Here is a 27,591-nt window from a genome sequence, read left to right as displayed (position 1 = left end):
ATTTTTTGCAAAAATATACTTTAAAAGTATATAGTTAGTGTTAGCATTTTGTCTAAGCTCCACCTCACAGTTGCCTGACTCACTATAAAGGGGCTGCTTGCCCCCCTCCTCTCTTGCTCTTGCCTTTCTGCCCCCACTCTCTGCCCATTCCCTTCCCCCTCTCTCTCCACGTGCTCATGGCCAGTCTCTTTCCCTCTCTCCCTCTCCCTCTCCCCTACCCTCATAACTCCCCTCCCCATGCCCTGAATAAACTCTATTCTATACTATACCTTAATGTGGCTGGGGGGGGGGGCAGCATGGGACCACCGAGGCAAATCCTTCCCTTCTCTCATATCTGACTACACCTCCATAGAACATATATCTCCCCTCTCTCTCTTTATCTTTTTATAAACACATCAGTTAGTTCATGGGCTATCATTATAATGTGGGGATTTGGGCCCAGATAAAGAAAACCTTCAAAGTCTTTCTCTAGATTTAAAAAAAAAAAAAAAATTATTTGTGTGGGTTTTGTGTGTGCCACAAAACACACACAGAGGTCAAAGAAGAACTTGTAGGAGTGGGCTTGAGGTAGGCAAGGCTTGCGAGCCGCTCCCTAACCAGTTCACCAGTCTTTCCTACTTACCTCCAAAGGTCAAAGCGCACTCTGCTTCTAGGCTAATCTCTAAATTGTCATCTACTACAAAGCATATTCCAGTTTCCTAATATTTAGACTTTCTTCCTCAGCACTCTTTGACTCCCTCCCATACTGGTGGACTTCAGTGACTAGGTTATTTAAGGAACGGCATATCTTGTCTCAATGTCTTCTAAAGCGGTACACTTCACTGAATTAAAACCAGGACAATACTGGAATGGCTCATATTATTAATGCAGGCCGAAAGTCCAGCAGTCTCGAGTGCAGAGTTCAGTCTTTCTGGTTAACAGGCACACACAATCCCATGAGTCCTCATTCATCACTACCGACCCACAGACATTCAAAGCATTAAAGCAAGAACACACTGAAATAAGAATTAGGGAGAACCTACATATGCTTTTCCTCGGTAAGCGAGAGCGTACCTCTGGAGAACTACTCAGGCAGAAAGCTGCTCTGCATTTGTCCCAGAACAGGCTGCACCACATTTATATGCATGTCCACTGGGGTTCCCAGGCTGTGCCCATCAGCTGCATTGCTGTTTCATATTGCCAGTTGAGGCATTTCTTTGCTTTGTATCTGTTCTTATGTGGTAACTTATATAAACTGTCAGTCAGTGAAACCCCATAATCAGGAATGGGGCACTATCTCAGTGGCGGAACCTTGTAGAGCATCCATGAGGCCCTAGATCCAGTCCTCAGTACTGTCAGAAAAAGTTCATAAAACTTACTTACCAACCACATTTTGAAAAACTAATTTTTTGTTTTTATATCAAATTTCAACAAGCTTGACAGTTTAAATCCTCCATGTGCCACTCGATAACCCAACTTACACCTCAGCATTGCATAACCAGGGAAAAGAAGGGTGCAGTGGGGAGACTGCTCAACTCCAGGCACGGACAGACACTTTATGTGTCTGTATGTAGGGCTGATCTGTGTAAGTTCACACATGTGTGTCCATACGGCAAGGGGTACACATGCATATATGTGCAGTCTTCCTCATCCTCAGTTCTGAGAAGAGGTCTCGGAATCCAAAGCTCACTGGGTTCAGCTAAACTTCTGGTTAGCCAGTCCAAGGGATCCTGTGCCTGCGTGCCCAGCTGTAGCCAGTCTGCGCCTGCCTCCCAGGGCTTCCTGCGTGGACGCTGGGGATTCACTCCAGGTCTCGGTGCTGACACTCTAGGGGCTGAAACTTTCACCAGCCCACATCGTTTTTGGTTTTGTTTGTTTGTTTTGGTAGAAGCTACATAATATATTAGAGACGTGCAAAGGAGATAGAGAAAATAAGATAGGTAAGATGTGTTTTCAAAAGTATTTTACTCAAGGACTAGCAGACTAGCTTATGAGAAATTTCTCTTTAAACAAACCAACCAACCAGCAGCCCCCAGCTAATGGAAGGCAGTCTGAGATGTGAGCCTCAGCTCAGGCTCTGAGTCTGCTCCGTTATTTGTGGCATTCGTAACTGAAGCCAAAACAGAACATTTCTGGAGGCCCCTCAACTTGGAGGAATCTGGGCAACTGCTTACCCAGCATATTGCAGAGGGTGCCACACATCATGGCAGTTTCTAAAACACCATCACTGTCTCCGTGTAGGCCCCTCCACAGTGCCCTTATTGTGTGCCAAGAAGGCAGTGACGGGAATCACACAATGCAATCCATACATTACTCCCCAGAGCTATGCATTCTACACTCGCTCAAAACTACACTGTGCAAATATAAAAGGGCAAGAACAACGGTATGCACAGAGCCAACATAACTCATTTACAGTGGTGGGGCCGAGGAAGTCAACTAAGGCTGTACAAAGGAGGAAAGAGCCTCAGCCTGAGGGCATGACTGTCAGTTCTTCTCCCGACAGTGAGTCACCTGTCCCGCATCTGTTCCTAAAGTTCATTCGACTTCTAGCAAAAGGATACCGGAGCCAATGACCTTTTTTTCTTTTTAATATGTTCAAAACATAATTCTACAAGTAAATAAGTCATTTATGTTTCTCTGATCATTGATAAAAATTCAAAAAATTGAAAACATTATTTCAAGAACTCAAAAAATTCCTCCCAGTTGAAGACACCTACAGAAATTCCTATTTGAAGGAAAAAAAAAACTGTACTACTGACTGAACACACACATTTTCCTTTGTACTCATTCTCAAACCGATACAAATTAATATCTACTTACACTGTATCAACAGTGTTATAAACTCTAAGTGATCTAGCAGTAAGTTCAAGTATACAGGAGGATATACATACAAAAAAATACTAGGCTGTTTTACTATTTTACAGAAAAGAACTTATGTTGTGTGGCTCTGAGTATTTGTGGAGGTTCTGGGAACCAACCCCCTTTAGATAACCAATAACAACCAGATTTTGAAAAAAAAATTTTTTTTAAACAGAATAGCAAAAAAATAAAAAAAAAATTAAAAACTCCCATTCTAGCCAATTAAATAAGCATGCAAAATAATGTAATTATCTAGAAATGTGTAAAAAAAATGAAAGAACATCAACACTTATAAAATCATCCCTAAGAAAACTATCGACAGTGTCAAAATAGAAGTTGTAAGACTGCTAGAACTAATTAAAATTCTTAAAAGAATTTTTAAAACCTAACTTTAATATGTGTTACATTTAAGGTAAGAATCCACAAGTTTATTTTAATCCTGCGATGAAACAAATTATAGAAAATCTGTTACATAAACTAAGATTTAGAACTGAAAACATACACTTAGTTCTGATCTCTAGACAAGCTATATATCTAGTTTAGTGAATTCACAAACATATTTATTCTCTCTCAGAGTCTCTCTCCCTCTCTCTCTCTCTCTCCCTCTCTCTCTTGCCAGCAGCATACACAGCACCACGGCCCTACGCATAGCCACCAGCAGACAATGACGTTCACACCAACCAGACTTCAGAAAGCAGCCTCAAAGGCCAGGAGGTGGGTGTCCATGTCCTTCTCTGCAGCCTCTCCCATGGACAGTAATGTACCTCTCGGTAAGATTACACACTGAAGAATGCACGTTATTGATGATATGTTAGTAGTAATGTTTTCAGTGGCTTCGAGCAATTGGACTGTCCTAGTTAAAGCCACCCAAGGAAGCAAACTTAGCTCAAAAATGGCAGCACTGGCCCCATAAAGCCAGCGGACAGAAGCTGACAGTATATTGTATGTGGTGTCTGTTAGTAGAGTCATAAATTATAAGCTATTTTAATATATCTTTCCTTCTATATAAGCTAAAAGGAAGCAAGTCTTCCTAAAGCCTTCTGTTGTTTCATGAAAGATGGCACCACACCACTTCATCTGATAAATCCTAACGAAAATCTGCCAATTTTTGTTGGTGTTTGGTAGTTTTTGAATCCCTCCATATTTAGAGATGAGAAAACTATGCCTATGTAGACTTTTACCAATTTTATTCTGAATGTTCCCACCATAACTTAAATAGCACTTCATTATTTAATGAGAAAAGCAGCCCAAAGAAATGGCTACCAATTATATCTCAAACCCAAGACAAATGGCTAACTGAGCTGCCAGTTTCTCCCAGAATCTCTCAGTCCCATCAGTTAGTTACAAGGTATGGCTGGCAACCCCCAAATCTAGCCTGAACTCTCAGGCTCAGGCTCACTCTGGACTGTCCCAGATATCTCTGCCTCTGGCTATTCTCTCCTTCATATCTATAATAAGCCTCCCCTCCATACCTAGGAACAGTCCTATCCTCCTTTTATATTTCTTTTTGTCATTCACTACCAATAGGTGGGCACAGGCAAAGCTACCACACAGTGCCCAGGAGAAAGGATCTCTAGAAGAAAGAGTCAAAGATGATCACTCACACTTTGAGTTACTTTCAAATGGCAAGTTCATTGCTTTCAAAAATGCCACTGATTTGTCAGAAAAACAATCCTGGCATTTTAAAATCAAAAGTGGAAAGAATATTAGAGACTTGATGACTATCCAAAATTCGAATCCATCCTTTCAAGAGGAGGCATTATTAAAGAAAAGACTTTGGAATAAGGCATTGCTGATTCACCTTTTCAAGCCCAACCCAGTCAGAGATTCACTATTTCAAGAAAAGCCAAGAACTCTCATAGATCCCTGCAGCCTGCCAACTCCTGAGAGGTCTCTTATGTAGAATGCTCTTACTCCTGGACCTGGACAACAACCTTCTGCAGAAATATAATGAGTTATTTTCACTCACTAAGGCCTGGAAGAATTTCTACAAGTCAGTGCAGTGAGGATCAGAGAAAGATGAAATGAGTAACACAAATGCTATCAAGCTATCTTAGGAAAAAAGGATAAGAAGTGTACAAAGCAGCAGGACGTGGTGGTGCACACCTTTAACCCCATCACTCTAGCAAAAGAAGTGGGACCTCTTGCAGTCAAAGAGCCAGAGCAGGTACCAAGACACCCAGAGCTACGGAGAAAAGCCCTGTTTCTGTACAAGAAAGTAAATGGGAATAATTACTCTTTAGGAGAAGTAACTTAAGGCAAAGTCTTACACAAATGCTCTGCGGGGAGAAAGTAAAGTTGTAGGTAAAGAAGCAATGAAAGTATTAAAGGAAATCCAACAAGAACTTAGCAGCTGTTCAACAACAAAGACTCCTTCACATGTCATTGTGTGATAACTGAACACACTAACAGCATGTGAGCTGGATATGAATCAGATGCTATAGACCAGAGAAGAATCGTGTAGCTGAGGAACACAAGGAGAGATCATATGACCAGAAACTTTACAACTCAGGAAGTTAAGGATAAGGTCATTTTGTATGAACAGGGGAGGGAAGATAGCCTGGGGTCACACCTAACAGTCCCTAGTGACCAGCTATTTGTGGCTTAAATAAGAGTCCGTCCAGCTGCCACAAATGTAGGTTCTTTGAATTTTTCAAGTGAATCCAAAAGGTTCTACCACTTCCATGGCATGACAGCCTTTGCCACTTTTTTTTTTTTTTTGATTTTTAAGTCCTTCAACACAATTACAACCTTAAACCTTTGTAATAACCTAAGGAATAATCAACACAATTACAACCTTAAACCTTTGTAATAACCTAAGGAATAAACGGAGAGCTGGTCAGAGACACTACGTTTCGATCTAGTCACTGTAATTTTAAATTTGCACATAAATTATTCCCAGTTCCAAATACATGCACACATGTACACACATACCCATCTATATGGGATTTTAGAGTATCCCAACTTCTAGATCCACTGAGATCTGGAAGTATGATCTAGAGTATGCAGATAACTTAAGGGTCACAACTGTAGCTTGAAAACAAGCCTAGTTGACAAAAGTAGACACAAAGACGTAGCACACCCAAAGGCAAGGATAAGAAACTGGATTTCTGGGTGTCAGGATTAGTCCAGAGAAGTACTGCAGACCTCACTGCACACTGTTCTCTGCTGACAGCCTGTTTTCTGACTGCCTTATTCATTAATCTGGACGAATGGTTGTGACATTTCTGTGTGGGCTAAAACAATGCCTTCAATTCACAGACAAAATTAACACGTGGGAAAACGCACACATGCCAGAGGAAAATGTGAGCTTTTACTCAGGGTGCACACATACTCACACTTCTCAAGCCTCCCCACATCCAGACTTACTCCAACTTTCAAAACTATACACAGATTTAATTACAAGCTCGAGAAAATCCAGCTCAATCCTAGAAAGACAGGAAGCCAATGTTTTCATTCTTACTGAATCTGAGGACAGAAGAAAAGGCAGGAAGTCATGTGCCCAAGACCTAGGAAGAGTCAATAGGAAGTAAATATAAACGTCCTGCTGCCCCACGGCGTCACATAAACCTCACTGGATTGTTCCTTCTAGGAAGGAGCCCTGCTGCTTTAGCACACCAGTGGGTAAGTGACTTCTGCAGCGGCAGCAGAGACTCCTCCAGCCAAGTGTCTGGAGCCAGCGTGCAGAATCCAAAGACCCTAAAATTCTGCACAACGAAAGCTCTGGTACCTAATTAGGTTGTCATATATCACTTAAATAACAGAATGGGATGAAAGTTGATATGGCATTCATTTAAAAATATAATACTGCTCATTGCCTAGGTGGTACACACCTTTAATCTCAGCACTCAGGAGGCAGAGGCAGGGAGATCTCTGTAAGCTGAACTACATGGACAGTTCTAGGCTATTCAGGGCTAGATATATTTTGAATTTTTTTTCTCGAAAGTAATAGTAAAAATAATAATCCTCAAAAGTATTAAAATATGTGTGCAATTCAATTTATCAAACGATATTTTAGAATAATATATAAATAGCAATTTTCATGGACAATAATGAAAAGGTACGTAACAATCTGAAACAAATGCATAAAGATATAGTAGGCTTTGGATAAAAGGAAAAGCATTAAGTCACTGTGAACTATCACTTCCTAAGCCTGAGCGCACACATCTGAGTGCACACTGTCAAACCATTTCCATGGGGTCCTCTGAGCTTAAACAATCCATGTCTAATCTTTGTCCAATCTTTGCTTGTCATTTCCACCTTCTGGGACTCTGGCAAATATGTGTGACATTCTTTAACGTGTTAATTTTAACCTGCAGCTCCTTTCTCAAAAAAACACCAACTTCAAAGGTGACAGAAGTGTTTGAAACCAGTTTATTTGGCAGCTGTCTTTATCCTGGGGCTCTAGAGCAAAATAAACAGGTTTCAGGGGGGTCCCTGAGAGAAGAATTTTGAAACAGGAACTCCACCCACACCCCTCAAAAAAAAAACCCCCAAAACAAACCAGTAAGGCAAGTCCCATGTATTCTACTGTCCCAGATCCTGGAGGAGGCTGAGGGAGGAGAACACTCTCAGCTCAGGAGTTCGAGGCCATCCTTAGAAATTTAGTTAAGCCCATGTCAAATATGTTCTTGTCAATATCCATTCTTCCTCTACACGCATACATGGGTATATAGAAATGAACATATTACATATATTTACAAAGCAGTAAAAATAATATAATATGTATATGAGTACATTACACATATCCTGAATGTTAATTCTATCTGTCGAGGGATCTAAGTAGGAGAGATGACGATTAGATAGGACAAAACAATCTTACAGAATTATGCTTCCTAAATTAAAGACATTCAATATTACATCAGATAGTCAAAGATGGACCCTTCACTGACAAAACACTGATAGGAAATACAAACAGCAATTTGCCAAACTGACAAATCACATAAAGCCTGTCACCTACGTGGACCATCCATGCGTATGCTAACCAGTGCAGTGAACTGTTAACACCCTACCCCTCAGCTACTGCAACAAGACAGCCAACAGTTTCCAAACCTTAACTGGCATCTTGATCTTTTCAGTCCCACTATTCCTGGCCCCTTTGCTCTAGGGGTCAGTTTTAATCTTATACTGGCATTTGACATCTTCCAAATCCTGTCTATTCAATAAAGACCCTGTGAATAGACATTCTATATAGACTTCCTACAGTGGTCAATTTTCTTTTATTTGTTTTTGTTTTTCAAGATGGAGTTTCTCTGTATAGCCCTGGCTATGCTGAAACTCACTCTGTAGAGCAGGTCTGCCTCTGCCTCTGCCTCTGCCTCCCAGAGTGCTGGGATTAAAGGTATGCAGCACCTCTCCTGGCTGGTGCCAGTTATCTAATGCTTTCCTCTACCAATGTGGGTGAGAAATGATTAGTCCTCCTTACTGGCATGTCGTATAGAACCTAAGAACAACTGAAAATCAGACACAGCACATACAGAAATAGAGAGCCACAACAGGCACAGCACAAACAGAAATGGAAAACAACGAGAAATACAACACTTACTGACAGTTCTCCCAAGCCACCAAAAAACCCCTATGTGCCTTACACTGTATGTGCCTTTCTCGACTGCTCAGAAATGCATTAATAGCCAGTTTCCAACACATACTTCCTCAACTAGAACTCAGACACTAATTTCCGGTGTAGATCTGCTGGAGCCCAGACAGCAGCATGAGCACATCAGCCAGGAGTTTAGGCCAGCACGGGACAGGAAGCAGGAGGGCACCCAACCATGGCTCACAACCTCTGCACTCTACTCCTGAGGAGCACATGCAGCAGGGCTGAGAAGACAGAGATCCAAACTAATGTTACCAAGCAACCACAGTGAGAAGAAAATTTAGATGAAAGAAACATTCATTACAACGGGAGATACAGCACATGACTTCTGCACTACGCCAGCACATACTAGGAGGAGGGTACCAGATTTTATTTTGCTTTGTGCCTGAAAAGAATAAGACATTCACTCAACACAGTTGCTATAATGCTGATTTATGATCTACTGTCTTCAAAAGTTTCTTCTTAAAGTAGCATGTTAAACAATCCCATATTAAAGAAAAAGAATATAAGTGCATACTCTCATAAAATTATGAGACTCTTATAATAAAGCTTAATTCTTGATAAATTAAAGGACTAAGTTGCAGCTTTTAGCCCTGGGTATTATCTAAGTCTGCTTTGGGGAACACAACAAACAGATTCTCTGCAAGCAACAGAATCAATCATAGAAGACTAGCTACACTTTTACTTTGTAGTATTCTAAAATTAGATCAGAGATCTAATAAACACACATTAACACAAGCACAGGAGGAGCAAACTTCAAATCAGTGTCTATAATATACAGACAATTCCCAAAAAAGAACAATGAAAGTGGGGAGCAAGTAAACAAAGAGATACCCCAAACGCAGACAGTAGAATAGAGTCACAGGCATCTGGGCTGTGAGAAATACCTCTGTAAATTCACTAGTTAAAGGATAAATTTAAAAACAAGTTATTTCAATTTTAAAAGAAATGGCAGAAGGTAAAGCAGGCGATTTCTAACCAAAATGCTACTATAGTAGTAATATTAGTATCTAGTAAAATGGATTCAGGTACAATACAACAATCAAGGAAATGGTCAGCAATATATAATTCTGAAGTTAATAATCTAGCCTAAGATTTTAGAAAATAGCCGGGCGTGGTGGCACACGCCTTTAATTCCAGCACTTGGAAGGCAGAGGCAGGAGGATTTCTGAGCTCAAGGCCAGCCTGATAGAGAGAGAGAGAGAGAGAGAGAGAGAGAGAGAGAGAGAGAGAGAGAGAGAGAGAGAGAGAGATTTTAGAGATTTTAGAGATTTTAGAGATTTTTAGAAAATAAAAATTTACAGGAATGCTAAGGCAAGTTATGAAATGAATACAGCCATTTTAACACACTTAGAAATCAATCGCCAATGCAGTTAAACAGGACAGCCATGAAACAGACGTAATTAATTGGATCAAGGACAAATCCAAACCTCTGTATAAATAAAAGAATGCATGCTTATGAAACTCTACGAGAACTATGCTGACGAGATATCCTGCTGTGAGGTCTTAAACACAACAGAATCTCTACTTTAGACCACATTCTGAGCACAATGCAACAAAAAATTTGGATTCTGGAAAAAAAAGAAACTCTCCCACAGCACGCCCATGTGTATATACACACACTGGAAACCCTAAATCAGATGCATAAATTCCAAAGTCAAACTAAACTGTAATACTATGGAAAAGACTAGAAGATGAAATGAAGACCCAGAAAAGCAGTATTTCTAAGTATTAAACTCAAAAAAATCAGAAAACACAGGAATGGGCTGGGGGGGGGGGAAGGGGGGGCAGGGTAAGCAAAGGGGGAAATATTAAAAAGTAAAAAATAATCAGTAAACAAAACTTAGTTGTTGGTTTTGGAAGGAAAATAACACAGTAAATTTGCAACAAAAATGTAAGTAAGAAAAAAGAAACGGAGTATTTATTCCTGCTGTTGATTGTTTCTGCATCCTGATTCTTTGATGAAGGTGCTTCTCTGCTATGGAGTTTCCTGGTGACTTAGGGTCCTTTATGGATACAATCACAGCTTCTTCCTTTCCTAGTTGTATCTTGTCTTTCAGTTGTCTCACTGCTCCTGCTAAGATCAAGCGTGATACTGAATAGGTATGGGGAAAGTGGACCCTTGCCTTGTCTGTTGGCCATGGGCTTAACCATGTATTAGGAGGTGGAGCCTCCCTTAGCGCACTCAGACAAGGCGGTAAAGGAGCTGCTAGCCTTCTCTGACCCTGCCCATGATATGCATGATATGTGAACCCCAAAGGGGTCTGAACCCACAGACTGAAAATCACTGGACTCTTATTCTTTAAAAACTACCTCTTCTAAAGTATTTTGTTATAACACCAAGTACCAACTAAGATAAGGATTCTTAATTCTTTGTTACTCTAGTTTTGAAATGCCTCAGTGCCAGCACTATTATATACACATGGGTAGAAGGTCCAGAGGATTTATAAAAAGATAAGGAAATCAATTATAAGTGTTCCCTGAGTATCCTTGCCTGGCAATAGAGTATCTTCAAATATAATAAAAGCACTGTTCTACTAGATAGCCACAGGCGGTTTAGCAAGCTGTTAAATATGAATGATACTGGAGATGGCACATGCCTTTATCCCAGCACTCACTTGGCAGACAGAGGCAGGAAGATCTCTGTGGGTTCAAGGCCAGGCTAATCTACAGATCAAGTTCCTGGACAGCCAGGGCCACTTGCAGAGAAACCCTGTCTCCAAAAACCAAAATGAAGGCAAAAAAAAAAAAAAAAAACTGTCAGGAATTTGGCTAATTTTTAGTCAGCTCACTGGTGGGATGGCTGTAATTCCGAGGACATGCTCACAAGCTCTAGTGCCAAGCTGCCACCTGGCTCTGCCACCACCTGGCAGTTACTGAGTCTAAGCCTTTACCTCCCACTGTGAACTGAGAATGGAGTCTTACATGAAACATGAGGAGCCACGCAAAGAACTTCACCACAGTTCAGGGGACACTAACTATTAATGCATGTCATGTGAAAAAAATGTCACTGTGAAGAACTGAGGTGACAGAAAGCCCTGAGCTGCGACTCTAAGGCACCACTTGGGTCTCTCAACGTCAGTGCCAGGAATGACACCTCTTACAAAGCACAGGCATCTTCTCACTAAACGAAACAAAGCTAATGGCCTAGGTGAACATCGTTCTCCTTCTCAAGAGTTTAACTGCTGAAATCTCATTACTCTAAAAGTCAACTTAAAGCTATAATTGCATTTCTCATGTAAGATATCCTATAGAGGTGGTATCAAAGCAGATCTTTCAGACCAGACACAAACCATTCGAGACTGAACGGCCATGGCAGAGCATCACCCCTGCTTAACAGCGAGGCAGGAGGTGCTGTGTGACAAGGGAACAATGGCGCTCCTTCTACACGCAGTTAGTACTTTAAAAGCACAATTACGACAACCTGGCCTGTAGGAACTTGGTGAAAGGGGCACAGAGCGATTGTGCCTCCGAGATGGCAGCCTGCATTTATTCTGTCACGAGGAGAACTCTCTGCCTCACCTCAAGGTCACAGCTGTATTCCGTGCCATCTAGAAGGGTCACTTTGGCCAGGACAGTCTTGGTCTTCTTGGTAGCTTTCTGAGAGGCCACCTCTGCCTTCAGCTCACTTGTCTGTACTTCCTTTGTCTCCCTTTTGGCTGCACCTCCTTCCAGTTTCTCTTCCTGTGTGTCTTGTATCGTTTCCTCCTTGTCCTTCCTCACTTCTTCAGCAGGCTGCCAAAACAAAAAGTGAGTCCACATTAAAGTTAACCAACCTGTAGAAGACAGCATTAACAAGAAAAAAATGATCAAACAGTAAGCAGACTGGTAACTTATCCCAGTTATGAACATAGTAGCAAGCACTCCAACCATACCCTCAGCCCCAAGAAGAATCTTTAATGAGAAATATGATTTTCAGTATTAACACCTTTAAACTTTAGGGTTTTAAGCTTTTTACCCTTTCTTGTATCATTTTTTATTACCCATTATTTTTCCAGGTTAGTGATGTAAGCATTAAATGAATAAAAGAAACTATATTCCAGCAGCTGTACTTTAATAGCATTGAAATAACAAAGTTTCTAAAATCTTAAACCACAAGAAAACCTAGACTTCCACAAGCAAACCACACACACACACACAGAGAGAGAGAGAGAGAGAGAGAGAGAGGGGAGGGGGTGGGGAGGGAGAGGCCGAGACCACTACTTATTTGAATAAGGCAAAGGTGAATTAAAGGGCCTGGCAAGGTCAACCCTCTCGGAAACAGGCACGTTAAGACAGGGCTGTGTGGGTTTTCCTGCTGTGGTAGTGGCTCTTTGATTTGACTTTTGTTGTTTGGGAATAGTTTTTAAGATTTACAGGGAAGACTAAAGCTTAATAATCCAAGTTTTGTATTCCGGACACACTAGGCTGAGGTAGTATCTCAATACAGAAGGGGGAAATTATCCCAAACCAGCCAGTCCCTTTCCCTGTGTGCTGTGCTCTCATCCCTGCCCTAGCCCCTGTTATGTATGCCCTCATTCTGGTCCTCTCCGACCTACCTGGGTCTCCACGCTGCTTTTCAAGGCTGGTTTTGCTTCCCTGACCTCCACCTGAACCTCCAGGTGCTTCCTCTGAGCCATTTCTTCTGCATCACCCTTGGCCCGACTCTCTTCTTCAGGAAGGGATTCCTCTTTGTCTAAGATCTGGTCTTCCACATCAGCTTGAGTAGGTTCTTTTTTATCTCCTCCATCTTTGGCTACTACTAAATTGTAAGACCTCTGCTTCTTAAGCCACGGGGGTATGAATCGAGAGATGCCCCTGTTCTCAGACGGATCCTTCCCTCGTTTCCGCAGGCGGGGAGTGCTTTGCCTTTCAACCGTAGGTCCTGGCTGGGAACCCTTTTCTTCCTCTGGCTCAGATACTGGAGTCTGCTCATTTTCTACTTCTTTAGCTTTCTCCTTGGGGGCATCTGCTCCAGCCTGGTCAGAGCCCTTCTTCACTTCAGACGCAGAGCCAACTTCAGTAGTCATGGTTACAGCTCACACTGCAACAAAATAACAACCACAAGATAATATTTTAGACTTTCCCACTTTAAGTCTGGTGGTGAGGTGATGGAAAGGGCAAAGCAGGGTGGGACGAGGATCAGCAGAGAACTGGAACAGGCGCTGGTAAGGAGGAAGGCACAGCCAACTCAAGACCACTTGCTCTATTAGAACTCCCAGAATCCCATGGCATGACAATGGTGTGCACTATGCACAGCTGGAACAGTCACCCAGACTCAAGAGAGAGCGATTACCGTTATTTGATCCCAAGTGCTTACAAAACTATACAGAAAGACTAATCTTTATGTTTCTCTTTTACTTCTGGCCTTTATTCTTTATTAAAGAAACACTGTCAGTAAATATTAGCAAGTATTAGAAAAACCACTTTTAAATGCTGGGTGCTTAACAGCAATAAAAACTTACTAAAACAAATTGTACTATTATTTTGCTTTCCAGTGTTATATCCTGATTCACCTGCACTATTCAAAAAGTCAAACTTCTGAAAAAATTAAAGCCAAAAAAAGAACTCCAAACCTCTACGCTTCTCAATCACAATCTGTGTGTGTGGTGTGTGTATGTGTGTGTGTGTGTGTGTGTGTGTGTGTGTGTGTGTAAGAAGAGTAAAGGTCCTAATCCAAAGTAAAGATAGCATAGAATGGGAACAATATACCTAATGACTTATTCTATCACAACCAATGACACAAAATTGATTCAATCTAAAAATAACTGGCAGCCTAAATTGTATACAAGCAGAGAGGGACTCCTCCAGCATAGCAGACAGCAGGCAGGTAGAGCCAGCTCAAGCTCCCTGACTCCCTCCCTCACAGTAGTTCTCCCATAATGCTCTGAGTGCTGGTACCCTAGCCACTGGGTAATGTCACAGCTAGCTTCTTAAAAGGGTACAAATATCAACAGTTTAAAAAAAAAAAAAAAAAAGCCGGGCGTGGTGGCACACGCCTTTAATCCCAGCACTTGGGAGGCAGAGGCAGGCGGATTTCTGAGTTCGAGGCCAGCCTGGTCTACAAAGTGAGTGCCAGGACAGCCAGGGCTACACGAGAAACCCTGTCTCGAAAAACCAAAAAACCAAAAAAAAAACAAAAAAACAAAAAACAAAACTAAAGTACAATTATTTAAAGCAGAGTCACAAACCACACATGTGACCCTTTTAAAACATACTACATCAATATACTAGAAAGTTGTTTAATCCTAAGAAGAAAGCTGTAATATATGCTCTCACATGGGTACATGCTGAAATTAGGTGCTTAGAGAGCTCGGGGGCTTTAAGTACCAATGTGGTAAGATTCTTGTTTCAACAGCCCAGCCTGACTGTAGGGTCTAAAATGGGACTGAAGCAGAAGGACAGCTGGCAGATGGTTGCAAAAATCCAGGCGTGGTTTGTTATTAAGGCCAAAGCAATCGAGAAGAGGGTAAGAAATGAATCTCACAATGAAAGTCACAAGCTATCCAGACCACGGAAAGAGAGAAAAAGAATCTAGGGAAGTTATGGGAAGCTGGGGAAGTTATCCATGGAAACAGGATATCCAGGAAGATTGGCCTAGCCAGACATAGAGCTTGACTTTAAATTTCCTGTGACTGACAGGTGTACTGAAGTTTCCACCTTTGTCGGATTAAGGAACCAATAGCTGTGCACACTGTAATCACAGGAGAAGCCACTGTGCTGGCCTGAATGGGAACAGCCACCACAGAGTGTGAATGCTGGGGGTGCTTGGCCATAGAGGGTGGCACTACTAGGAGGTGTGACTTTGTTGGTGGTAGTTTGTTGCTGTGGGGGCAGGCTTTGGGGTCTCCTTCCTCAAGCTAGATCCAGAGTAACACAAAGTCTCTCCTCGCTCCCTGCGGATCTGTATGAAGAACTCTCAGTTCCTTCTCCAGCACCATGTCCGCCTGTGTGTCCCCATGCTTCTTGCCGTGATAAAAATAAAATAAACCTCAGAAACTGTAAGCCAGCCTCAAATGTTTTCCTTTATAAGAATTGCCATGATCATGGTGTCTCTTCACAGCAATGAAACCCTAACTAAAACAACCATTAACAGCTCACTGTGTCCAACAGTGTGCAGTTTCTGTTCTTTAAAACATCCATGAAAGGATCACAAAGCTCCTGCTTCACTCCTGAGAAAAGATCCATGTCAGTTTGTGGAAACAATTATAGAACATGGTATAAAATGTGCTCTCACTAGAAGTAGCTCTACCCCACAAAAACATACTATAAAACATATTATTTGAAAGTCATTGCTTGACCGTGTGATCAAAAGCTAAAGAATCCAAGTTGAAGACACTACAAACAGATACTATGGAAATCCAGAGCACAGGGAAAGCAGGCAGAGCCTCACACACTGCATCAGTGACCTCTGTACACACCCCAGAGCTGACCCACATTACTCATTCAAACTGATGGATGAGACAGAAAACAATGGACAAAGCTTACTGAGCCCGCCAAGAGTCAACAGTGAAGGTAGGTGTAACTCTATGTAAATAACCATGTTCTTAAAACAGCTCCAAGAGCTCAAACCCAACACCACTTTGTTTGTAAAATGATTTCTTAAACAAATCCCTCCCATCAAGAGAACATGATTATAGCACACGAGCTCACCATAATTACCATGCTTGTAACACTCAGCATTTCAGATGTAGATGGGACTCTAACTGCCCCACCCAGGAAAATGGAAACCCAGAGCCACACTGTGTGCTTCCAAAAAACGTAAGTCAGGGTTGTAGTTCCCACTAAAATCCTTGAAGGCAGGGCTCTTTCTTTAATGTAGAGCAGGAACATCTAGACTTGTCTCCAGAAGGTGGGGAACACTGTTCAGTAAATACTATTGCTTGGGCATTGGGAATTCTAAGTATCTAGTCTAAACTGGGAGGTGATTGCTCACAACTTTGTTGATATCTGAATTTGAGGCTAGCTACAGAGTGACAACCAGGACAACCAGGGCTACCCAGAGAAACTCTGTCTCAAAAAAAAAAACAAAAACAAAAACAAAAACACAAAAATCTGGTCCTATATCCTGATTTTATCAGCAAGGGTTAAAATATTGAGCAAGCAAGATGTGCCCAAGGCAACAAAGTTTAAGGAGCAAAGACAAAACCAGACTAATTTTTCTCAAACGATATAGTGCTCATTAATCTTTAATTAGAACTACCCAACTCCATCATTAGTAGTATAGTTATATAATATACTAAGTAAAGATTTTTCTACTTAACAACAACCAAAAGACCAAGGATGTGAACAACCAGCCCATTAGATAAGCATGTGGTTTGACACAATCACCAAGTTGGCATTCTCCAACTGGGGCCAATGAAAGTGTCTATTATTGTGACAGCTCCAGGAGAAAAAGCATGCGTCATTGAACACGCAATCAAGCAGAAAACTATCAACAGAGACCAATAATGTTCAGTAGAAAATTATATTTTAAAAAACCACTCTTTATGTCCTCGTGGTTAAACACATTTACACCGAGGTGTCATTGCTATTCTAACTTAAACAATCTACTATACATCTGCTGTTTAAAACAAAGGCTATTAAATCATCAGTACTACACAAAACAGACAGCCACACAACTTTGGAAAAAATGTCAAGTGTCTGGGCTAATGGCAGCTCCAGGTGCTTCCTCCAAACCATAAGGGTCTGGGGAAGTAGGGCTCTGGGGGGAGTGGCTTCCTTTCTGTGCTAAGATCAGAAGCAACCCATTTCTCCTACCAAAATATAAAGAAGTATTCAAAGAGCCAAGATTAACAAAGGGGGAACATATGCATTTTTAAACTTCAAAGCTAGGGGTAACAAGCTACGAGATTTTTGTTTCAGCTCTGAGAAACAGAAACAAAACTGTTCTACAAATAGCCATGAATATAAAAATATATTGACAATGTGTGGACAGTTCTAATTTAGCTGTCCCTAGAGCTAACAGAATTAGTATTCATCTGCCATGCTATGACAGCATAAGAGATGAGTAAGGAACCCGACTAACACCCACAACTGCTCACTTTCATCGCTCCCACTGCCCACAGCCAAAGGGAGGTCCTGCTAATACCACCGTCTTCCATTAAAACAGCGTATGTGAGAAAAGCAAGCCAAGATGAGTCAGAAGCTACCTAATTCTACTGAGAAAGCAGAGGGTGATGCTTCTCACAAATACAAAACAGCAAAGAGGAAGAAAGACAGAGAGCAAAGGGGAAGGGGGAAAGGGAAAATAAAAAACATGAAGACCAGGGAAGAGTAATAAAAACAGGTAAACAACATGGATGCAAAGATTGATGTACACAGCTCACTGTTAAGAGTGTGTGCTAACCAGGAGGGAGGAGGGAGAGTCTTTGTAGCTTTGTTTCTCTTAGCACGAGATGGTCTAGAAATGCAATCCCCGCTATCCACTAAGTGCAAATATACTGAAAGAAATGATTGGTCAGTGAGTGGCATCTATGAAATGGCATCAATTTTACATTCATACTGTTACTATAAAAATATAAACTAACATCTGCTTGAAATTAAGACCACACACTGAAAAGATATGAACTACAAACTGCCCTTTGCTAGTTCCAGCATAGGCTAGATTGGGTTTCACCCAGAGCACCGAGTTCCTCTGCTTTGTCTCCTTTTTAACAAAAACCACATTTTGTTCAGTCTCTCTCCCCTTACTCGTGTATGCACAACTCAGACAGGTCCCAGTGTAGACTCTGTTGGTCTAGAGCAGTCCTGAGGTTTCCCTGCTTTTGTCAAGATGACAGGCATTCATCCAGTACCATGTTTGCAGGACAAGAGTCCTCCCTCTACACGGGTAGCCAGCTTTCCTGGCTCAGAACACTGAGGAATGTTGTAATCATCTCCAATCCATTGGGAAGAAAGCCTAAGGAGGAGTCGGCTCAGGATACAGAGCACTGAGGGAAATTACAGAAATGAGGACCAACCCCATCATGCCAGACCAATCAGGTTCCATTTTCTGTGACATAACATGCACTCCTGTGGCTGAAATGATTGCCAAATTCAAAAGGCACTCAGAAGTTGACTTAGCGAAAGGTGATCGTGGAGCTGAGATTAAAAAGGCAGTCAGTCACTTGCAGTTCTAGTGAAAGAAATGTTCCCAAAGGCCAGGTAGATACTCATCTATGACCTCACAGACAGGAAGCTAACTAAGGTCAGTGCAACTCTCACACACACACACACACACACACACACACGGGGGGGGGGGGGGGGTTGACGACGACTCTGTATTTAAAAAAGAAAGGGAAATATACCTACAAATGTACAATGGAGGTACCCTGTTGCAGTAACTCTCCATTCCACATATGCCCCGGCAATGAAAACACAACTCAGTTAATATGAATACATGCTGTGAGTCTAGATTGGGCAGACCTACCACTACACTACCATCTTCCATAGCTTATGAGACCCCTTAGAACTTGCAGTTTCTCCAGGCCATGTGCTTCTACTCTGCTTTTCTTCTTCATCATCCTCTTCCTCCTCCTCCTCCTGAGTCCTCTCCCTCGTCCATTTTCTCCTTCTCTCTCCCTCCTTCCACTCCACCTTCCCTTTTATCTGCCCAATCATCAGCTCTCCTTTATTTTACAAATTAAGGTGGAAGCAGGTTTACAGGAAATCACCTGAGTGCTGACTCATTCCTTGTTCACAACCACTCACAGGAGAACAGAATTAACATCAAACATAATTAGCCCCAGGGCTGTCCACAACACCACCCCTTAGTCTCATGATCACTGAGCATGGCTACTGTACAGGTGCATTCAAATACAGATGCACTACCACATATGATACGGAAATCAATTTGTCAATAACTATACCCCAGGGAAGAACTCGATGAACACCTTTGATCAAAGCACTTGGGAGGTAGACACAGGCATGTCTTTGTGAGTTTGAGGCTAGCCTGCTCTACATTGAGTTCCAGGCCAGCCAGAGCTACCACTGAGACCCTATCTTAAAAAAACAGAAAGCTTGGGAGCTGGAGAGATGGCTCAGCAGTTAAGAGCACTGACTGCTCTTCAGAGGTCCTGAGTTCAATTCCCAGCAACCACATGGAGGCTCACAACCATCTATAAAGAAATCTCATGCCCTCTTCTGGTGTGTCTGAAGACAATGACAGTGTACTCATATACATACAATAAATAAAAATCTTAAAAAAATAAAACAAAACAGAAAGCATATCACAGTCCCAAGTATGTATTTCAAACCAATAGTCTCACTATCCTACATTTCCGTTTGAAAGCATAGTATGTGAAAAAAATAATGCTCATGTGCACACATGTATCTACTTGTATACTAGAGACAAAGAATAAATGTTCTGTGCACACATGTAGCTACTCGTATATTAGGAACAAACAATAAATGGTCATGTACACATGTGTAGCTACGTGTGTACTAGGGGACAAATGGGAGACTCTCCAAGAGAAACAGAATGTGGGAAGTGAGAGAGAGTGAGATGCAGTACAGGAGAAAGGAGTTCTCCCGGAGCCCAAGTTCCATGAGATGAAGTACTTCCGCACTGCATGAGAATAGATTCACACTCTGAGAGAGCAGCAGAGCCATCTTGCCATATCACACAGCTCCAACACAGAAACAGCGTGAACACAGACAACTGCCAGGCTACTCCAACTCGGAAGCATGAAACTCATTTCCTAGCGCACAGAGTTTAATCCCTCTAATGCTCAAAGTAACTGATACTTGCTAGTCTATCTGAAATATTCTACAAATCAACCTTATCCCACACAGACTGCTTAAAAACCTATGTGCTTAAAACTTCTTTTACAGAAGTATTTTCATGGACCTTCAAGATGCCAGCAAGCCTGCACTAGCATTTGATCCTTGGACTCATGCGGTGGAAGAAATGTCTCTGACCTCCCACCCACACCTTGGCACGCTGCACACACCATCTATGCACTTAGGAAAATGCACTTGCTTGTTCCTTTCCCCTCCCAACCTCAGGACAGAGCAGAAACATGTCTTCAACAGAACACTGCAGTGCAGGGAAGCCAAACAATCTCGGCTACTCTGTGCTGAAGGAAGGAAAACACTGCACGCACCAGTTGTCTCAAAGTAGAGAGCCTTTTTGAAAGGGAAGATAAGACAGAAAGGGAAGGTCAGACTGTCACATATAAATGCTCCTGGTCGCTTTCGGCGGCTTCCTCTTCATTTGTAGGAAATCAGCAGCCAGTCGGTCTCATAAGCACAGAGATGTCACACTTCCTGTCCACACCTCCTCGCTGGCCACATCTGGTACCATGTGCCCATAAGGAGGGACATTTTTGTGAGATGAGTAAAACTTCATGTCCCCAGTGCAATGTCATACATCCGGTGGCTTCTCAATAATACTTTTATGTTGTTCCTAGTATCTAGGGAACATTTATTAGATCCTCATCAAGTAATACTTTATGGAAAAGAAAAATATACTAACGGTTTTTCAGAGCAGGATCCAACCCATCATCTCTCATGATTTTTTTAAAAAGACTTATTTATTTATTATATGTAAGTATACACGGTAGCTGTCTTCAGATGCACCAGAAGAGGGAGTCAGATCTCATTATGGATGGTTGTGAGCCACCATGTGGTTGCTAGGATTTGAACCCAGGACCTTCAGAAGAGCAGTCAGTGCTCTTAACCGCTGAGCCATCTCTCCAGCCCCCATCTCTCATGAGTTTAACAGATACCATAAAATGTACGTTTTCTGAGCTCACTGCAGCTACCCTCTTCACAGTATGCTCATCCAACTGGAACACCTGGTATCCACTTCTTGGTATCAAGTGGTAATCAATAACCAGTTACCTATTTCTGTGTAAATAAACTTAGTCTTATGGCAACAAAATAATAACTGTGTTTCTAGAGGCTCTTCCCAAATAAGCTACAGACAAATCCACCAAGGTTAACTGCATGGGATAAACACACAGGCTGCAGACGCTGCATTTTAATGGGTCATAAGACAAAAGCTTGTCAAAGTCAATCAATGCCCCAGACTATGACAAGTCCACCAAGCTGGGGCCTGCTTTCAAATCCTCTTCTGTGTAAGCCCAGGAATGCTGCAATGTAAACACACAGGCTGGGGGAGGGGGGACTCCCTCATTACAGCAGGGCAATCCCTGTGGTGTTAACAGAACCACAGAGATCACCGGTCAGTCACAGCATACCACTTTCTATTGTTAGGAGTAGCAATAGAACCAGTTAGAGGTTTCTCTTCGTTTTTAAAGAGTCCTAGATGAGTAGATTATATAAAGATAAAACAAAACTTACTTAATCCCATATAAATGTCAGAATCTAAGCAACTGAATGAATCTCCTCAGTATGGCAAAATTAGGTATTTAGAAACAAAAGACAGAGAACAACATTATGAAAAACAGCATACAGGTCTTGACAACAGAAACTGTAGATGCTGAAACTGTGGGAATTCCCATCTCTTAAGAGCTAAAGAAGAATTCCCTTTCGTCAGATCCATTAGGGAAATTCTATAAATTAGTACTACACTGAGATTTTCACCCTTAATGGGGGGGGGGGGAACCCAAGAACTATGCAGCAGGCCACGGCCTTCACAGTGCATTCAAAAAGAATTGAACCTCATTCAGTTCCACAGGCAGGAGGTGTGAGCCACAGGTAAGGCAGGAGGACAGGTGGATGACAGAAACCAGCCTCACCGTGACTTACTCACCGCTGCATCTGAAACAGCTACTTGTGTTAGATAACACACAAAACTCAGCATTTGCCTAGAAAAATGCAAATAACTAAACAAAACTTGGGCCACTAAAATACACATATGCATGCAGTCACACACACACACATTTTTAAAAGGGCTTACAGCAAATTTAACACAACATTCTATTCCCAGAGTATGCACAACCAAATCTCACCTACTCGGTACAGTGCCTCACCTACTCGGCACAGTGTTTGTCGTATTCTACATTTTCAACCTGGACATTTAATCACACTGTCAACAACAAACTTCCTTTCCCAAGTAGAAACAAGTAAGCAAGTACCATAACCCAACTGCTCCCACAGAACTCTCCTGCTCATACGCGCACTAGCAAGCAGCATCCAAGTACAGCCAGCCAGCTCTCCTGCTTCCTGTCATTGGAAGCCTGGTAAGCTGATGGAAATCCAGTTCCCAAGCTTAGTGAGCGGCCCCACCCAAGTGGACCCTGTGGGATGGAGAAGGCATGCTCAGTAGAAAAGCTCAGCTTGCTTCCAAGTCACTTCATTCCTCAGCTAGAAAATTCATGTGGCCTGACGTGCTTCCTGCTGCCTCTCCTATGCAGTTAACTACATGAAGACTGTTGCGGTGATAAAACTGCAGTTCTGTAACTGCAATTTTCATGATTCAACCATTACTAAGAATGCCTTTCTCATTTAGTTAGGTTGTTTACATTTTATTTATTTACTTAGAGGAGAGAGGGAAGGAGAGAGGGAAGAGGGGAGAGAGAGACAGACACAGAGAGAGAGAGAGAGACAGAGACAGAGAGACAGAGAGATGGAAAGACAGAGAACAACTTCTGCAAGTCAGCCCTTCCCTCACCTGGATCCGGAAATCAGCTCAGGTCATCAGGTGTAGCAACTGGCATCTTTACCCACTGAGCGCTCAGTTTTATGGTAGTAATTTTTGTTCCCCTCAAGAGCCAAAGACTCTAACATCAGGCATGAGAAACTCTTTTGAGCTGTTAAGGCTGTCCAAGAAACTCCCAAAACATCTTAAATTACTGCTGTTGCCTTTGGTTGCCCCACCCCATCCCCCCACCCCCCACCCCCCACCCCCACCAAAGGTGGAAGTAAATGGTCTTCAAAGGTTAAAAACAGTATTTTCTAATCATAAGGGAAACATTTTAGATATTTCAATAAATAAGATTCCACTTGTACCATATGGTCAAGAAAGAATAATGTTTTCTTCATGAGAAGACTTACTCAAGGTTAAGTTTTTATAGTAGCTCCAAAAAGATTCCTTTATCAAACTACACAAATGTAAACTTTAGTGTTGTTCTATATAATGAAAGCATACTGTTCCCAGTTTTCACTGCACCATGAATGAGCAATTTGCTGAGATTCTCAGTAGAATTCATTTTATTTAATTCAAAGAATAATCCTGTCTGCATACTTTTTAATTGTAACCTATTTTAAACGTATTTACACTAACTTGTTCTGTACATTAGGAGTGTATACAAGTATGCACACCATAGTGAATGTGTAAAGCTCTGAGGAAACTTACAGGAGCTAGGTCCCTCTCTCCACTGTCTTAGTCTCACTGCTAAACTGAGGTCTTCAGACTTGCCAAAAAGCACCTTACCCACTGAGCATCTCACAAGCCTTTAAAACACATTTTGAATAAATACCGGTCATACGAATGTATTACATACACAGTTCTAGACTACTTCTGTGGAATAAAGAAACCTAGCAGCTACTGACCTACAGCACAAACACCAGTGCCCTAGGCATCAGCCAGCAAGTCTCGGAGCTCTAGCTCAGACCTCTACCACACCAGCGTGCCTTTCTTTTCTTTACCATAGCTGTAAAGTCAGAAACGTGTCCCCGCTAAGATCTGCACTGAGTACGTGGAGGCTTCAGGGTATAGCAAATGTAGAATGTGCTTGTGGAGGACAGGTCCTCTGCTAAAAACCTGTGAGAACACCAGAGATCTTACACCGCACCCACCAGGTCTTACTCGGAATGCCCTGCCAATTCCAACGTGCAACCTCCAGAACTGTGAGAAGCGATATCTGACGTCTCAGCCGGCCAGGCCAGTCTGTGGTGGTTTGTTCCATCAGCCTGACTCCTCACAGCCATGGGAGTCACCTCAGCTCCTGAAGCTTCAAACTGAAGACCCCATTCATGGGACACATGAACCTCCTAACTGGAGAGACCAAGAGAACTAAGAAGCAGGACAACTTTCGTGGCACTGGGATTTACAAATACAACCCAACGATAGTAAATGTGTTCCTGCACTCAGACGTCGGTACAGAGGAAAGCGAAAATTACACCAGTCTGCTCCAAAGCAGGCGACTTTCCATCTCTCTTATCAATTTTAACACCTTTGGTTTCTAGATTATTAACTGAATCCAGTTACAAAGCTTAGCCACTATATTGCCAGCAGAGACTTCTACAAATGTTCATTTCCATGTAAGCTATTGTTTCTGAAAAGGTTTTAAACAATTCAGAGTATACAAGCTGAAACACGGCTTGCCTTTTGTTGACAGACACTTGTATATGTTTCATGCACCTTTGGAAAAATATTTTTAAACTCTATTTTTAATGCTGTATCATCACTATCATAAAACTGAAATAAGAAAGTTTATCTTTAAAATGTGGTTTGTATAACTAGTCAAGAGAATTGTTTGCTAGGGTGGAAAACATTATCCTTTATTTGTGGACAAGAGTCTATAGCAATTTTAATATTAAACCCCAGGGTAACTTGATTTTTTAAAAACTGTTTTCCACCAAAAAAAAAAAAAAAAAAGGACTGAGAAGGGAGGCAGGAGAGCACACAAGAGTGAGCACATGCCTAGTCCCTGAAGTCCTGAGGCTGTGCAGGACTGCTGGGAATCTGAGATGAGCCAAGGTTACAACAAGCAAGGAGAGAGAGAGAGAGAGAGAGACAGAGAGACAGAGACAGAGACAGAGACAGAGAGACAGAGAGAGACAGAGAAGAGCACGCAGAGGACTCAATAATCTGGCAGTCAGCTCAAAACTCCAAACCCTGAAGTGTGCAAACGCCGTGCAAAAAAAGTTCTGGGTATCATGAAAGGACCAGGGGACAGCAGAGTTCTTCAGGAACATCTCTACTCTGCATCTTCCTTTAAAAAGTGAACACCCATCACCTGCAAAACCTATACTACAGCATGCCCTGCCCAGCTGAAGAAGGAAAAGGAAGACAAAACGAAAGGAACGAAAACAGAAACGAGGCTCTTTTCTATATCCTAATGCCAAGAAAGAAAGAAAGAAACAAAGAGAGACCCACCAGCTCCAATACAAGAAGTGCAGATCTAAAGTACTTCGCAGCCTGCCCCATCTTCTGTACTCAAGAAAAAGCCAGTTAACTCCTAAGGACAGCTACCAAAGGACAACTGCTAAAAAACATCTCTCTTCAGGCTAAAGAGGTGCCTGGTGGCCAGGAGCACTTACCACACCCGTAGAGGACTGGGGTCCATTCCCAGCCTACAGGGCAGCTCACAGTTGTAACTCCAGTTCAGGGGGCCAGCAGCTTTTCCTCGGGCACTTGCATATATGCAGGCAAAACACTCACAACTACCTACTTACTTCACCTGGGAGGGCATTAAACTTACACTTGACCCATTTAAATAATATTCTCACGCTGCCCTTTACCTAAGTCTATAGAAGGAAGGTATCAGCCACTAAAGTCTTTAACAGGATAGGTGTTAGGATCAATAAAAAAATGACCATAGAACCTGCCAGTGAAGTGCCAACACTACCAGAACGCAGGAGACTATTAAACAAAAACCTTCAATGATCAGCTTTTTTCTGACTGAATGTGTCCTATATTAATTTCATTTTTAAAAGAAAAGATATTAAAATACAATAATCTGAATAGCCAACATGATTTGTTTATTTTTTTCTCAATATGCAAAATGAAAACAATTTCTCCAACCTACCCACCTCCAGTAGTTTCCCTTCAAATCTTTCCTCGTCTGGCTTTTAAAAGAGCCATCACTGGGGATGGAAGATGCCAGGGAGGAGGACCTGCGTTTGGGTCCACAGCATCCACACAGAGCTGGCCTCAGTGCAGTGCATCTGTAAACCTAGCAATGTGCGGGAGGGCCAAGGGGAAGACAGGCACCTCCTTGAAGCTCACTGACAAGCCAGCCTAACCCATCAATAAGCCCCAGCTTCAGAGAGATTGACAAATAATGTAGAGAGCAACTGAGAAAGACACACAAGGTCTGGCACACACGTGGACACACGCCCATACACATGTTCACGCATTCACACAAAGCACATGGATATTCCTCACCCATTTTTTTCTTTTTAAAAAATAATGCTATCATTAACATAAAGAGGCCATATGGTCCAGTGGGTAAGAGTGCTTGCTGCCAAGCCTGACAACCTAAATTCAATGCCTTGGACTCACGGGCTAGGGATGGACCAGCTCCCAAAAACTGTCCGCAGACCTTTGAACTCACTCCTGTCCACACACAATGTAGACAAGTTATAAGACAAAAAGCAAGTTGTATGAAGCTGAACACAGATTGCTTCTATTAGAAAACATGAAGGTGCTACCTGATGGGCACAGCCTGGGGAGGTACACCCTGAGCCGGTACACCTCCCGGCACTTTAGCTTGGCACTTCTGCTGACGTTCCTTCTGGAGATCAGCAGCCTCCCAACCGCAGCTCCACAGCATCCTACCTGGAACTAGACTTCTGCATGTGCTTCTGTGACTTCAGCACTCAAACTTGAATTGAAGAAGACAATCGTACCCCTGAGTAAAAACACACTCTCAACACAAGTGCTCTCGGTTTAACACAATACACAACTATGTGCCAGCAAGCCTGTAGATTATCATTGCTTTTGCCTAAGAGATCTTGATTTTGGTTCTGAGGCTACAGACCTCTAAGGAAAGTGGCTCCTGGCAGCATGAGAGGAGGGCTGGAATATGTATCTGTAAGCACGATAAGGGAAGCACAGACAATTCAACAGTAAGTAACTGACTGATGAGGGGAGAAGGCTCCCAAAGTGACCTTGAAGGATAAGGGGGAGCTTCCTGGCAGATGATAAGTAGGCATAAGTACATTCCAGACTGTGGGAACAGTGGGGAAGGGCCTGGGACCATTAAAGATAAATGTGCTGCAGAGAACGGGGAGTACCTCATCTGCCTGGAACATGGGGCGGGGAGTAGAGGTGGAAAAACGGAAGTCACAGCCAAACAATGCCTGGTCAGTACTAAACTCAGAAGTTCTCACTGGAGCCTGTAGGCAATGGAAACTAATATTAACTTTGTGTCTCTGGACGACTGCTCTGGCAGTCTGAGAACAAGTGATACAATGAAAGGAAGCTGATAACACCATTGCCCCAATGATTCCTGAGGATTCCTGATGGGGCAACTGAAGTACAAAGAGGTGGGGTGCGGAACTGGTTGGTGAGCAAACAGACACGACTGATAGTTAGCTAGGTGGTGGAGGAAAGAACAGAG

The 27,591-nt window shown here is 42.3% G+C and overlaps 1 protein-coding gene across 10 annotated transcripts in view; it reads right to left on the bottom strand.

The window, feature by feature from the left end:
• Nucleotides 1-27,591, bottom strand: part of Epb41l2 (erythrocyte membrane protein band 4.1 like 2) — a 151,196-nt gene that overhangs the window by 53,540 nt on the left and 70,065 nt on the right. For 9 of the 10 annotated variants that reach the window (XM_085842698.1, XM_029482272.2, XM_085842696.1 and 6 more), the window contains exons 2-3: nucleotides 12,973-13,457; nucleotides 11,957-12,169 (exon numbers count right to left, since the gene is read on the bottom strand). In XM_085842698.1, the coding sequence (XP_085698824.1) occupies nucleotides 11,957-12,169; nucleotides 12,973-13,443 (684 nt within the window). In that variant the 5' untranslated portion in view covers nucleotides 13,444-13,457. Of the gene's footprint in view, nucleotides 1-11,956; nucleotides 12,170-12,972; nucleotides 13,458-22,437; nucleotides 22,457-27,591 lie in introns of those variants that run through there. The other variant, XM_029482273.2, reaches the window with a different exon arrangement.

Source organism: Mus caroli, unplaced genomic scaffold (genome assembly GCF_978045245.1).
Source record: "Mus caroli unplaced genomic scaffold, Mus_caroli_1 scaffold_9, whole genome shotgun sequence".
Classification (NCBI taxonomy): domain Eukaryota; kingdom Metazoa; phylum Chordata; class Mammalia; order Rodentia; family Muridae; genus Mus; species Mus caroli.
The sequence above is the reverse complement of the archived record's forward strand: the minus strand, read 5'-3'. Positions and strand labels throughout refer to the sequence as shown.